General features: G+C 41.1%; 1 protein-coding gene across 2 annotated transcripts in view; it reads left to right on the top strand.

Moving 5' to 3' along the window:
* Positions 1-5,441: 5,441 nt before the first annotated feature.
* Positions 5,442-14,331, top strand: part of SUCLA2 (succinate-CoA ligase ADP-forming subunit beta) — a 48,007-nt gene continuing 39,117 nt past the window's right edge. For both annotated transcript variants that reach the window (XM_067713882.1, XM_067713881.1), the window contains exons 1-2: positions 5,442-5,598; positions 12,406-12,586. In XM_067713882.1, the coding sequence (XP_067569983.1) occupies positions 5,509-5,598; positions 12,406-12,586 (271 nt within the window). In that variant the 5' untranslated portion in view covers positions 5,442-5,508. The remainder of the gene's footprint in view (positions 5,599-12,405; positions 12,587-14,331) is intronic.

The raw sequence follows: 14,331 nt of genomic DNA, 5'->3' as shown, positions 1-14,331 counted from the left end.
ATTTAACTCATTTCATTTACATGATGACTTTAGGGCTGGTATTGATGTACACTTATTTTTTTTCACTATTGTGTATGTGTGTGTGTGTGTGTGTGTGTATTTTTGGCCACAAGGCATGTGGGATCTTAGTTCCCAGACCAGGGATTGAAACTGCGCCTCCTGCATTGGAAATGTGGAGTCTTAACCACTGGACCGCCAGAGTAGTCCCTGTACATCTATTTTAAAGGTAGAGAAAATGAGGCATGAAAAGTTGAAGAAACTTTCCCAAAGTCATAAAGTGGTAAAGCCAGGATTTGTGTCCAGGCAGTCTAGCTCTATATTCCACACTATTATCCACATGCTAGATGCATGCATAATTGTGTCCTTTTCATTGTATCACATGTGTGTGATTAGTGCACTCACAAAAGGTGCATGTTCTGATGACAAATTGAAATTATCATGGAGTAATCACAGTTCAGGTAGACAAAAATAGAGCCGGGCGGCCATTGAGAATCTGGTCTCAGATACATCTCTGCATCATGGAAAACCTGAACTTTCTTTGAACTGTACCAGACCTAAGGACACCACCAGCTGTATTCAGAATAACGCCTGCCAGCTGCAAACTTATGGTCTCGAGGTCTTCCCTTGTAACTATGCCACTATTTTGGACCCCAACCAATTGTTACTTAACAAGCACCCTTACTTCTTGCCATCTCCAATTATAACTGTTGATACACAATTCATGTAACTATCATTTATAGATTAAACTAGGATTTTGAGATGAGGAGATCATTCCGGATTATGGTTGGCCCTAAATGTACATGCATCCTTATAAGAGAAAAGCAGAAGGAGATTTGACACAGATAGAAGAGAAGGAGGCAGAGGTTGAAGTAACGTGGCTACAGGCTAAGAAGTGCCAGTATCCACCAGAAGCTGGGAAAGTCAAGGAACAGATTTTCCCCTAAATCTTCCAGACGGAGCATGTCCCTGCTGACACCTTCAATTTGGCCCAATAATAAGGATTTTGGACTTCTGGTTTCAGAACTGAGGATAAATGTCTGTTGTTTTAAAGCCACCAAGTTTGTGGCAATGTGTTACAGCAGCTATTGGAAATGAATACACCCACGTTTACAAATGTAGAACCTGAAACTCAGGGAGAGTAAAAAACTTGTTTAGGACCATACTGCTAGCAGGTGGCCAAACTGGAATTCAAATCCATGTCTATTGACTTTAAATCCAATGCTCATCCACGGCTGCCTCCTCCCTTACTGAGCTCCTTCCCTCAGTGAGACAGAGAGGATCATAGAAAGAGCAAGACAGAAGTGGTTGTCACCTTTGGGTGCTTATCAGAGACATTAGGGGAACTTTTACAAAATACCACTCTAGGACCCACCCTGGACAACTGAATTAGACTCTTTGGTGGTGGGGCCCAAGTAAAGGTATTTTTAAAAGCTCTCCACGTGATGCTAGGGGCAGCCAAGTTTGAGAACCAGCGGTGCAGTGATTCCAAGTTCATTCCATATATTCATGTTTATGAAAATATTTGTATATTTTTCTACATTTGAATTTGAATTCTATTATTAACTGTTATTGCATCAAGTGCCAGAAACTTACCCTTTATTAAATTAGGATCTCTCTCTCTCCCTCCTCTTTAGATCCAGGAGATACGTGCAGGACAGATCAGCAGGGAACATCTAGTCCTGGGCATATACTTAACTAAGCTGGCATACACTGATACACCCTCTTCTTGTATGCTCTGGGTCATTTCTCCTTACAGGTCTATCCTTTCTTGTTCTGGCCTGCTGGCTCTCCATGCTTGTCGACATAACTCTCAAGGGTTCAGAAAGCCCTTGTAGACTTTCGCAAATCCTGAGAATATTATTCAGCTCCATCTGCAGGGGTGCACCAGCCTGCCAGAGGTTTCCACCCCTGTGCCATCCCTGTACTCAAGGGATTTTGAATCTCCCTCCAGTGCTCCTTGTTTTAGATTCCTGAATCTCTTTGGGGGTGGAATTGCCTTTTGTCCTGGAGACAGTGGCATTGGCAAGTACACAGCAAGGGGACCTTCCTCAAGGAACCATCAGACAGTGTCTTGCTTCCCTTCTACTCTCCTGCCCATTGTCTCGAGGGGCAAGGTAATTCCAATTCTATTTCTGAGGCATAAACCTTCCTTGAGTCCTACCGGACTTTGACTTAAAGTTCAGTCTCTTGCAATTCAAGGCTCTTAAACTTGCAATTCAAAACCTGTCCTCTGCTGGTCTGCACTATCATTTTTTTCTTTAGGTGATGAATACTTTTATCTAAATGGTGTGAAAGGTAAAGGATTAAAGAAGAAGATTTGAATCTCAGTTGTTATCTCAAATTCTCATCCTGCCACCCAGAATTGGGTTCAACTATTGTGCTGCAACAGCCAAGTAAAAGCTGTGACACTGGGCAAGTTACTTACTGTTTCTGAGCCTCAGTTTTTCTTTATGTAAAATGCAGGATTTGTTGTGAGGATTAATATGCAAATGTATGTTTCTCTCTCTGTTGCCACTGCCATTCAAGGGTGGGCTAGATGAGGTTTCTCCTTCTACCATTACTGAGACTTCAAGAGAACTAAGAGAAATCTTGTGTAAACATCCAGCTGTCCCATGTTGTGTTACTGATCTTCCTTCACCCCCAAACTTTAGTTCAAGAGACTGTATATATCTGGTTAGTTTCTTTCTCTTGCAGAGGTTGGATGTGTAAAATGGAGTAAGATGAAAACCAGAGAATTCTGAAAATGTCTCACGGCAAAATAAAGGATGGGGAAAAAAAGAAAAAAGAAAGAAAATGGATGTAAGAATCTGGCACTAGAAACTAAGTGTTCAGTAGATGGCTGTTATTCATCTTAGCCCTCAGAAGTTTGGGGTAAGCAGAAATGTTGCAAGTTGTTTCTACAGCACTTTGTAATTGTATTAATTCTATAGTTAACAATAGGACAGTTTAGCTAAGGCTTTGCTCTGGGCATTGAAATGTAGAGGGTGTAAACCTTTAATGTTTTTAAAAAACTGTGAAAATTTTAATTTAAAAATTAAATTTCCCTCAGGAAATTTCTTTTGCCTTTCTTCCTGCATACCATCCTACCATTAATCACCTAGTAAAAGGAAGAGACAGACAAAGTGGGAGACTAAAGGTTAAGGATAGGAATGCCATTGTACCTGAAGAACAATTCTTCCTCTCCCCTCTTCCTCAAGGATTCTCCCTCCTACCTCTCCCAACTTAAAAAAAAAAAGCAAACCAAGACCTCAGCGTCTATTTTCCTTAATCACACTCTGCTATCCTTTACTGCTCGTTACTAGTTTCTAAGATCCTTGTAGATAAGGACTGCACAAGTTTTTGCTGTGCAAAAAGTAGTTTCTTGATAAAATGATTTCATTTTTTAAGGCTCGTTGTGTAGTGGTGAAGCACTTAGCAGGTATGACGCCATCATCATTTTACCTACCTATCTAGAGGTACAGAGCTCTGAGCACAGCCAAGAAATGCTGTGGGACGAGTTTGCTCCCACCTCCTTGCCTACACTTCCAAAGGAGCTGGGGCCCATGGGACCTGCATGTGCTCTCTCTCACTCCTGCTCCTATTCCCTACTTCTGCTGTTGCTGTTCTCGTTTTTGAGCTAGTATTGCAGAGGGCATGGCAGTGGAGATGTTTTCTTTAATGAATCACCTATGACCGACTTGAAGCTTGTGAAGCCAAGTTAACCCAGTCAGGATCCTAGCCGGGCTATAGCATTACATCTTATTTTAGTATGCTGACTTACTCTGGGTTTACCCACGTGTCCTTTAAATAGCTGGCCTTGGACTCAGATGGTTGGTGGTACTTGGTAGCTCAACTACTGTGTCTACTGTCAATTAAAAAGAGCTGGCTTGAAAATAAGTATAAGCTCTATTCGTATCTGATGGGATAGCTGTTCCTAACAGAAACCGGTAGGTCTCAATGCTGGGTTTTGGGACATTATCCAGATTTTATTTGATTGGTTAGATTGGGCAGTAGAAAGGTGGAGTAAGAGACATACGAACTGCTAATGTCTGTTTCCCCTCTTCCTGTTTCAAACTGCACAAAATATCAATTAGCGATGAAAGGAGCCTTGAGGTCAGTCCCCGCATGAGTATCAATGAAACAATAAAGTCTTTAAGAAAGTCCTACCTTTAAGAACCTAAGAGATTTGGGTGGGAGGGGGGAAGGGGGGATGCAAAAATCTCCTTTCCATTCCCTAATTCAATAGGCTGCTTGTTTTAGATTCACTTTTTCTTTGCACAGTGCTGTTTTGTGGATCGGGTCACTGTGCATCAGAGGTAGGTGCCAGAGCCTGGCTAATGTCTGTCAGCAACGCCCACTTACTCTTAGGTTAAGATCTTGCCCACAGAAATCGCTTTGACACATTTTAAAGCTCACTGTTCAGAGCAGAATAGGCACCCAGTCATTTGTCCAGTGGTCAACTCTTCGGTGGGGCACATGTCATCTCAGGGTTTTCCATGCACAATGTGTGCATGTGATTCACCTGCAGAACTCTAAGAAATACAGATGCCCTGACTCCACTCCTTAGATGGGTTCTGGTGAAAGTATTTTTTAAAAAAGCTTCCCAGGTGATTCTGATACATCCTCTGGGTTGGTAATGTGGATAGCGAATGTTGCCCCCCATTCCACTTACTCAAGGATCAAGCCATCATCAGCCACCGGAGCCCCAGACACACCACCTCCTCTCCTGGGTGTGCCCCGAGGGGAATTCAGGATGGAGAAAAACAGGAAGCATTCTGTGCTCTGGATACTGGCCTAGTTAGTTAAGATGCATTTCTGAGGAATAATTTCAACGAACCCAGATCCTTGCATCTTCCCATACCTAGAAAGGCACTAAAATCATTAACTTGAGATGTCTGCTCTTTGTGATTAGCAGTGATCCTTTTACGTTCGACTACATGTTTTTTTTTCCCCACCAAAAAACTCCTGTACAACCTGGCTCCTCCCTTACATTTTTGGAGCAGTTCCTCAGAGCTGAGAGGTGTCTCCCGGCAACAGTTCTCAGTAACCAGTGGCTGAGCATCTTCTCTTAGAGGACAGAACCGCTCTGTTTTACTCACTGCTGTATCCGAAAGCTCAACTGCAGTGTTTGGCACAAAACCGACATGCAGTTCTTATTTTCTGAATCTTAAAGAGATGAGGCACCTGAGGCTCAGAGAACTTAAGATCACACAGGTGGTGGCGCTAGTCGTCTCCCTATTACATTTCGCTAGGAAAACTTCAGGTTGCTGAGCGATGGCCGAAGGTCGTTTATTGAGGCTGCGGTGAACAGTTACAAAGGTCAAAGTTTGCTCTACGCCGCCAAGCCCAGCTTCTCAGGAGCAATTCCTGCTTTGCCTGCCTGGGGCGAGCCGCCGCAGCAGTTAACCCTAGACTCCGCCCCATGGGCGGGGCCAGGGGCGGTCCGCGTGTCGGGAGCCGCTGCGTCGACAGCCGCCTAGAGCTTCTGCGCCTGCGCGCGGCGCCCAGGAGCCTGGGTCGGACTCAGAAATGGCGGCCTCCATGTTCTACAGCCGGCTCTTGGCTGCCGCCACCCTTAGGAGCCACCGGTCCCGGACGGCGCTGCGGGCCGCTGCCCAGGTATTGCGGCCCAGCCCGCCCTCGCTTTGGGGGTCGGCAGGAGAAAGGGCGAGGTGGGGGACCGGCTCCTGTGGGCGAGGTGTGAGGGGGTCCGGGGCCCGGCTCGGGGTCACTCCGCAGTCGGTGACATTGGGTATCAGGGGGTGCCCCGCCGGGCCGGCGGGCGGCTTGCCCGGGAGTGCTGCCCGCCAGGACTGCGAGCGGGCTCTTGTTTGCGCTTTTCTGTTCCAGGCTTAAGTTTGCGAGGAGCTCCAGCATTCTGGCGAGGGCTGCTCACCCAGTTATTGAGGGGGCGGCGGGGAGCCAGGGTGGGCTCCGTGTGGAGAGGTGGCGGCCGGACGCTTTCTCCTGCTGCTCCGGCGTCCGGCGCGGTGGGCCGAGGTTTCCGCGGCTCCTCTTTGGGGAGGGGGAAAATGCCCTTCAGATGTACTTTTGTGTCTCTTGGAAGCTGTCTCACGTAGGAGTGGCTTCACAGAACCAGCCGTGCTTGCTGACTGGCCTTTTCTGGGACGAGGCCGGGAAGTTTCCCATCTCCGCCAAGTAGTGGTGTACTGTTCTGTTTAATAGCGGTAATGACATGATGTTTACTAGCTTACCAACTGGGGAAATAAGATAGTCTTTTGGAGCACTTCATTTTTGCATGGAATATAGTATAATAGACGCAGGGTGTGTGCGTGTGTGTGTGTATAATAGACGCAGGATGTGTGTGTGTGTGTTTATGATAGACGCAGGGTGTGTGTGTGTGTGTAAGTGTGTAAGTAACGGAGCAAGGGCTTGTGTGCCCATGGCACAGAAAGCCAAACTGTCAGGGGTTGTTTGCAGCAAAGTAAGCGTTTATTTGCAGCGCGCCAAGCAAGGGAGTGTGAGACAAGACACAAATCCACTACAACTTGGTCTTTGAGTTAGGAGTTGTTTTTAAAGGGGAAGAACAAAGAAGCTGGGATTAATCATTGGCTTGTGTAACTTCTGTGACATTTCTTAATTCTGGTTTCAGAGTGTCAGATTGCCTCCTGTTTATGGTTCTCTGGCCAAATGGTCCATGGCTTGGGGGCCTATTAGCTCATCTTGCCCTGGAGAAACAACCTGAGTTTGTACTTTAATGATGGTATCTGCAATAGCAGTTTTAGTGCATTAATGATGTTATCAACACAGCAATTTTAGTCATATGACTCTGGTTGATTAGTGTTCAGTTAGCACAGAATTGAAGTTGGAGGGGACAAGAAAGGGAATAAGCTTTTGGGTAGAGAGATTAATCATAAGTTCAGTAAGGGAACTTGGTTGTAGGAGGGCTCAGTTGGAGCATTTATTGTAGGCCAGGGACTGTGCCAAGCATTTTACATGTAATCTCTCAGTAGGCTTTTCAGCAACACTGTAAGTCAGTCATTAATTTCCACATCATTGATGGAGAAACCTTGGCTAAGAGAACGAGTAATTTGGTCTAGGTCACCAAGCAGGTGAGGTCATAGCTGAGGCTTAATTCCAGAAGTGTCTGGCTCTAAAACCTGTGTGCTTGAATCTGCTCTACGGTTTTTCCTAGAGCATAAGAATTAATTCTTTCCAACATTGACACTGATAAACTTGTGGAAGGGCATGATTAACTTCCTAAGTCAATTCCAGAATTTTAGGTTGTGTTCTGAAGTAACCTCAGACATGTCATAAATGAATTGATTTAGACTTTTTTTTTTCTTTTTAAAGCTATTCATACTTTCAACCTAGTGAATTCTGTGAGTTTGCTTCCTAATAGGAGAAGTGATACTTTTTTTGGCCTTGAACTTCCCTCTTATGGGTCTTAAAGGGGGCTGTCTAGTTTTTAGAAAATGAGACTTCGGTGAACAAATATGTTTCCATTCTTAACATTGTTTTTATACTTTTGGAAATTTACCTTTAAAAGTCTTTATCTCTCCATATAGAGATGCCTAATATATTGTCTTAAACACCTTCTCTTCCACCCTCACATTAAGTAATATAGCTTTAGAGTTTGGAATCACCTTAGTCTAACCCCTTGCTTTTTTTTAAATTTAATTTTTGTCTTATATTGGAGTATAGTTAATTTACAGTGTTGTGTTAGATTCAGGTGTACAGCTAAGTGATTCAGTTATACATATATCCATTCTTTTTCAAACTCTCTTCCCATGCAGGTTATTACAGAATATTGAGTAGAGTTCCCTGTGCTATACAGTAGGTCCTTATTGATTATCTATTTTATATATAGTAGTGTGTATATGTCAATCCCAATCTCCTAATTTATCGCTCCACCTCCCCCCCCAACGTTTCGCCTTTGGTAACCATAAGTTTGTTTTCTGTGTCTGTGAGTCTGTTTCTGTTTTGTAAATAAGTTCATTTGTATCAATTTTTTTGTTTTTTAGATTCCGCATGTAAGTGATATGATATGGTATTTGTCTCTCTCTGTCTGACAGACTTCACTTAGTATGATAATCTTTAGGTCCATCCATGTTGCTGCAAATGGCATTATTTCATTCTTTTTTATGGCTGAGTAGTATTTCATTGTATATGTGTACCACATCTTCTTTATCCATTCGTCTTTCAATGGACATTTAGGTTGCTTCCACGTCTTGGCTATTGTAAATGGTGCTGCAGTGAAAATTGGGTCTAACCTCTTGCTTTTGTACATGGGGACATAGAGATGCAGGGCCTAAGGAATCTTGTTCAAGGTCACCGACTGAGTTTAGCAAATTCTCTTAAACGTTTTGTTTAGTTCTCTGACCCTTTTCTAGTTTCTCTGTATCTTTTTTCCAGTGTATATTTGGTAAAAATAGTTCAGGTTAAATAATTTAAGGTATCTTCTTGTTTGTTGTGAATCATACTCCCCAGTAACTACATTTTTCCACTTTTGACTAAGTATTATTTAAACTAGGTATGTGATTGGATAGGTGGTGGGTAGGAATTTGGCCAGGAATTTGTGGCCTTTTGGCAGTAGGAGTCTTCTAAGTGATAATATCAGGAAAGAAAAATACTTAAATGTGGGAATCTTTGTGATTATGCAGTGATTTGTATTACCAACATAATTCACAGCTGATGATATTTCAAGTTACCACTTCTAGTGGTGCAAGGAAAGGATTATCAAAATATTTCAGATATTTAAAAAAAACTTTAAAGTGGTATAAAAAGCTATCAGCAATACCTTATGAGTACTACTAATTCTTTGTAAATAAAGATATTTGAAAATACATATAGATATCTGAAAGAAACCATAAAAATATACTTAGAGTTTTTTCTTTTTTTTTTTTTTTTTTGCGGTACGCGGGCCTCTCACTGTCGTGGCCTCTCCCGTTGCGGAGCACAGGCTCCGGACGCGCAGGCTCAGCGGCCATGGCTCACGGGCCCAGCCGCTCCGTGGCATGTGGGATCTTCCCGGACCGGGGCACGAACCCGTGTCCCCTGCATCGGCAGGCAGACTCTCAACCACTGCACCACCTGGGAAGCCCTATACTTAGAGTTTTGCATCATGGATTTATCCTCAGCCTTTTTTGGAAAAATTTCAAACTGATAGGTATGTTCCAGCCAGTACATTGAACACCCATATTGCCTTCACCTATATTTAACTTTATGCCACATTTGCTTTATCTTTAAAAAAATTATATGATATGCAGTCATATAATTTATATACATATGTATGTATGTATAAATTATATTCATTTATTTTTGCTGAACCGTTTGAGAGTAAGTTGCAGGTATCATGGCACTTCTTCACCCTTAGATGTTTCAGTGTATGTCTCTTAAGAATAAGGACATTTTCCTAAATAACCACAATATAGTTATCATACTTAGGAAATTTAAAATTGCTGAAATACTTATATCTAGTGTATAAGTCAGATTCACATTTCCCCAGTTGTCCCTAAAGTGTCCTCTATAAATGTTAGATTTTTTTTTTTTTTTTAACTAGGATCAGGCCTCTATGGTATTTTTTTCTGGTCTGTCCAGCTAATTAGGTGCCACTTAGTGACTGTGATTGCTCTTATATGTGTTGCAGCTGTTTATTTATACATCTGTGAACTCTGTGGTTGGCCTCATTCTTTATGTGTTCCTGGTAGTGTCTGGTATATAGGCATTCAAAAATGTTTCAGTGTATGACTATTTTTGTCAAGCTTATGCTAGGTACTCCCCCTTTCCCCCTTATTTTCATTATTTTGAGGTATAGTTTATGTACAGCAAAGTGCATAATTTATGTACAACTTCAGTGGATAGCTAGATTAATTTTTACGTAGGTGTCCATGTACATGATGGTGTAGCCACCATTCAGATCAAGATATACATACAGTGTTTTTAGCCCTCAGAAGGCACTCTCTTTACCAATACTCACCAACAGAAGGTAACCACTTATTCTGACTTCCATCATTGTATGTTAATTCTGACTGGGTCCGAACTATATAAAAAGAAATCATATATGTATGTATTCTTGTGTCTGTCTTCTTTCCCTTAAAATTATATTTGTGAGATTAATCCATTGTTTTGTGAGCAGTAGGTTTTTTCTTTTTTGCTCTGTAGTATTCTATTATATTAATATACTACAGTTTACCCATTCTTCTATTGATGGGCAATTGAGTCATTTCCATTTTTTTGTCTATATGAATAAGCCTGCTATGAGCATTCTTATATATGCCTTTTGGTAGACTAAGCACTCATTTCTGTTGAGTATATACCCAGGAATGAGATTTCACAAGGTAGATGTATACTGAAGTTTGGGAAGTTGTTGGTTTTTAATATTAAAATGAAACTAAATCAGGGAATTGAGCTACCCAAGAGAAATGTTATCCAGGATTTTAGCTTACCAGATGAATCAGAAATAGCTTGCTATTCTATGTGATAGATTTGTTAGACTAGTGGTTCTCAAACGGTAGCGTGCTTAAGAATCAGCTGAATAACTGTTTACAAGTGCAGATTTCTTGTGGCCCAGTCCAGAGGCTCTGATTTTGTAGATGAAAGGGGGACCCTGGAATCTGCATTTTTAGAGGCATTCCCAGGTAATTTTGATGCAGACTTTTCTCTTTAAGAATCAGACTGTTTTGTATAAGATTTCTTTGAATTCAGTTTTTATGATACTGTTTCGTATGTACAACGTTTCAGTATTCTGTATTCTGTGTGGAGATAATGGAAATGTATGGGTGGATAACACTTAAATGTGTGATTCCAGTGCAGTTTTCCAAGGCTTTCATAGCACTTAATTTGTTCTACATATTGCCATATAAAGTTGATAGGATTGAGGAGTTTGAAAAAAGGGAGGGAGGTGTTTCTGTGTGGTGTTAATGATGGGCTAAGACTAGGCTCTGACTTCGTGGAGCTTTGCGACCGTAGATGCTAGAGATCTTCCTGATTGCATCCTTCCTTCAATAGTTCTCATTGTTGTGGCCTTGCCACCGGTGGCTGACAGCTCTCATACTCATTTGTCTTTCATCAGTGACTTATTCAGCTGGTAGAGGGACACCTTATTTGTTTCCTACTTATTTCTTTTTGAAAAAATAATTCTTACTCAGCTCTACTGAGGGATATTTTAGTGGAGAAAACTCCTCCAGCTGTATGAAATAGCACTTCTTATTTTTTTATTTTCTATCTCCTTACTCTTACTACTACTGTTTGATGTATTTTGTTTATTGTCTCTGCCTCCTCCCCCCCCCGACACACAAATACACACTAGATTGTAAGCTTTAGGTGCAAGGGTTTTGTTGGGTTCACCTCAATATTTCCAGTGTCTAGGTGCTCAGTAAGTTTTTGAATGAATGAATGTTCTACGTAGATTGAAAAAGGGAAGTTTGTAGGGCATTTCTTTCTTGGAAGCTTTCGCAGTCCAGTTGTGAAGGACATACACCTGAACTGGGTTTGTAAAGGAGACACCAGTTAAAGGAATCATTTAGAAGGAATGCATTAAAGATGATGTTGCACATTGGTTCTCTGAGCTGTAATTTGCAGACTGTTAGATGGAGAGTTTCATGGAGGAAGTTTACTAGAAAGTGATCTCTGGATCAACAACTGCGGGAGAGTGAAGGAAGGAGGACTGAATAGAGGGAGTCATAGAACTGTGGTGCAGTGCATTGGGGACCTCTGCTCTTCCTATGGAAGGTCTGCAGCTAGGATGGTCCTGAATTGTCCCAAATTGGGGTGAGGTGCCAGGTCTTTACATCCTTCCCTTAACCCTCATTGGCCAGTCATTGGCTGCAGGCTGACAGTGGGAAAGGAGGTATGACTTAAGTCAGGGAGGCGCCAGTGAGGGGACTCAGCTGAGACCTGTCAGCTGCCAACACTCCCAGCAGCTGGGCTATGAATGCCTTGGTCCCAAGGGAGGATCTGGGCAGCACACCACAATGTGCACTACAGATGAAGTAGGGGTTTGAGCTTTGAATGCATGAAAGCTTAATGCTACCAAATCATTCAGTTATCTCTGGTGTCAGGCAATTTGTTAGGTGCCGGAGGAAGGGTGGAGAGAAGAAAGATGGGAAGGATTTTTGATTTGGTGGAAATAGGAGATTGGTTTTAGATCTGCGAAATTTGGCGTTGAGGTAGAAATGCTCTGTAGATCATTAGAGATGCGGTAGTAAAGCTCACATAAAAGATAAGGACTAGAGGTGATGAGGAAATAGTTAAAACTACAAGGGTAACATCTGATATTAGCTAGTAGATTAGCTCTTAGTTTTATGTTGTAATTTACTCTGAATATTATATTTTGATGTCTTAATATAACAATTTTGTTATAGTTTTGAAGAATGGAGTACTCTAAAGTATTTTGAGAAGGTGTTTTTAACAAGAATTACTGCTAAATCACTCTCTGTATAAATATGTCCCCAATTTCTCTAGGTTCTGGGAAGTTCTGGATTATTTAACAACCATGGACTCCAAATACAGCAGCAACAGCAAAGGAATCTCTCACTACATGAATACCTGAGTATGGAATTGTTGCAAGAAGCTGGCGTCTCCATTCCCAAAGGACACGTGGCTAAGTCACCAGATGAGGCTTATGCAATTGCCAAAAAATTAGGTACTAAATTAAGAAAAACTTATGCCATCTCGACATGGGATATTTGATAAGATATGAACTTTACTTTTGGTTTAATAACAACTTTTGGCTTTTATTTTATATTTAAAAAATAAGTTTTATTAACGTAAAAGAGAAGGTGGAACTTATGATTTTTGGCATTCTAAAATTATTATGAGATTATTCTGCGCCCCGTAGTGCTGATAACTTAAGAATCAAAGCTTCAGGAAGCTGAAGTCCTGTTTTTTTTTTACATCTTTATTGGAGTATAATTGCTTTACAATGGTGTGTTAGTTTCTGCTTTATAACAAAGTGAATCAGTTATACATATACATATGTTCCCATATCTCTTCCCTCTTGTGTCTCCCTCCCTCCCACCCTCCCTATCCCACCCCTCCAGGCGGTCACAAAGCACCGAGCTGATCTCCGCTATGCGGCTGCTTCCCACTAGCTATCTACCTTACGTTTGGTAGTGTATATATGTCCATGCCTCTCTCTCGCTTTGTCACAGCTTACCCTTCCCCCTCCCCATATCCTCAAGTCCATTCTCTAGTAGATCTGTGTCTTTATTCCTGTCTTACCCCTAGGTTCTTCATGACATTTTTTTTTTCTTAAATTCCATATATGTGTGTTAGCATACGGTATTTGTCTTTCTCTTTCTGACTTATGAAGTCCTGTTTTTAGTTACAACTATGGGGAAGAAAATTCTGGCTGTGATGATTCTTCAGGGAAATGGTGACAGAAAATCTTACCTGTATATGCGATTGTAAAGAGAGGTCCAGTATTTCTCCCGTCTTTTTTTTGGACATGAAAAATAGAGAGCCAGAAGGGCGAAAAAAGAAGTTGAGCATTAGAATGTAAGCTCTATAAGAGCAGGGTTTGTTTGTCTTATTTTGTTCACTGATATATCCCAACCTCTTAGAAGAGGGCCTGACGCTTAGGTAATCAATAAATGTTAATATCGTTAAATGAATTAAATAGTTGCCTATGTTTATTAGATTATTTTATTGATAACAGAAACAATAGGTTTTGTTAATTTGAATTTATATTAATCTTTTAATTAAAAAATAAATTTTGAGTTTGGAAAGTATGCTTCACTTTATATTTTTAAGGATTTAATAAGAGAACATGATAATGAGTAATGTAATAGCTATACACTGCATTTTCTTCGTAGTAGTATTTAAAATCCCACCAATTTTATGTAGATTACCAAAATTAATCTCTTTTGTATGTACATTTGATTAATATGGTTTTAAATGTGCTTTGGTGGAGACTTTTATTAGTTTTTCAAGAAAGATGTGGAACATTTTAAACTGTTTAAAATTGTAAAAGTCTTCATCTCTATTTGTACTTACTTGTTTCTACAATGGGTTTTTCTTTCAAAAGTGAGAGCATGTAGAAGATCAGAAAGTTGTCATATATTATATGATATGTTTTTGAATGAGGTAGCCTTGATTTCCTTGACTTGGAAGCATGATTTTTTTTTTAAACATCTTTACTGGAGTATAATTGCTTTACAATGTTGTGTTAGTTTCTGCTGTATAACAAAGTGAATCAGCTATATGTATACATATATCCCCATATCCCCTCCCTCTTGCGTCTCCCTCCCACCCTCCCTATCCCACCACTCTAGGTGGTCACAAAGCACTGAGCTGTTCTCCCTGTGTGATGCAGCTGCTTCCCACTAGCTATCTGTTTTACATTTGGTAGTGTAAATATGTCAAGGAAGCATGATTTTTAATTTACAG

Source organism: Pseudorca crassidens, chromosome 18 (assembly GCF_039906515.1).
Source record: "Pseudorca crassidens isolate mPseCra1 chromosome 18, mPseCra1.hap1, whole genome shotgun sequence".
NCBI classification, from domain to species: Eukaryota; Metazoa; Chordata; class Mammalia; order Artiodactyla; family Delphinidae; genus Pseudorca; species Pseudorca crassidens.
The sequence above is the reverse complement of the archived record's forward strand: the minus strand, read 5'-3'. Positions and strand labels throughout refer to the sequence as shown.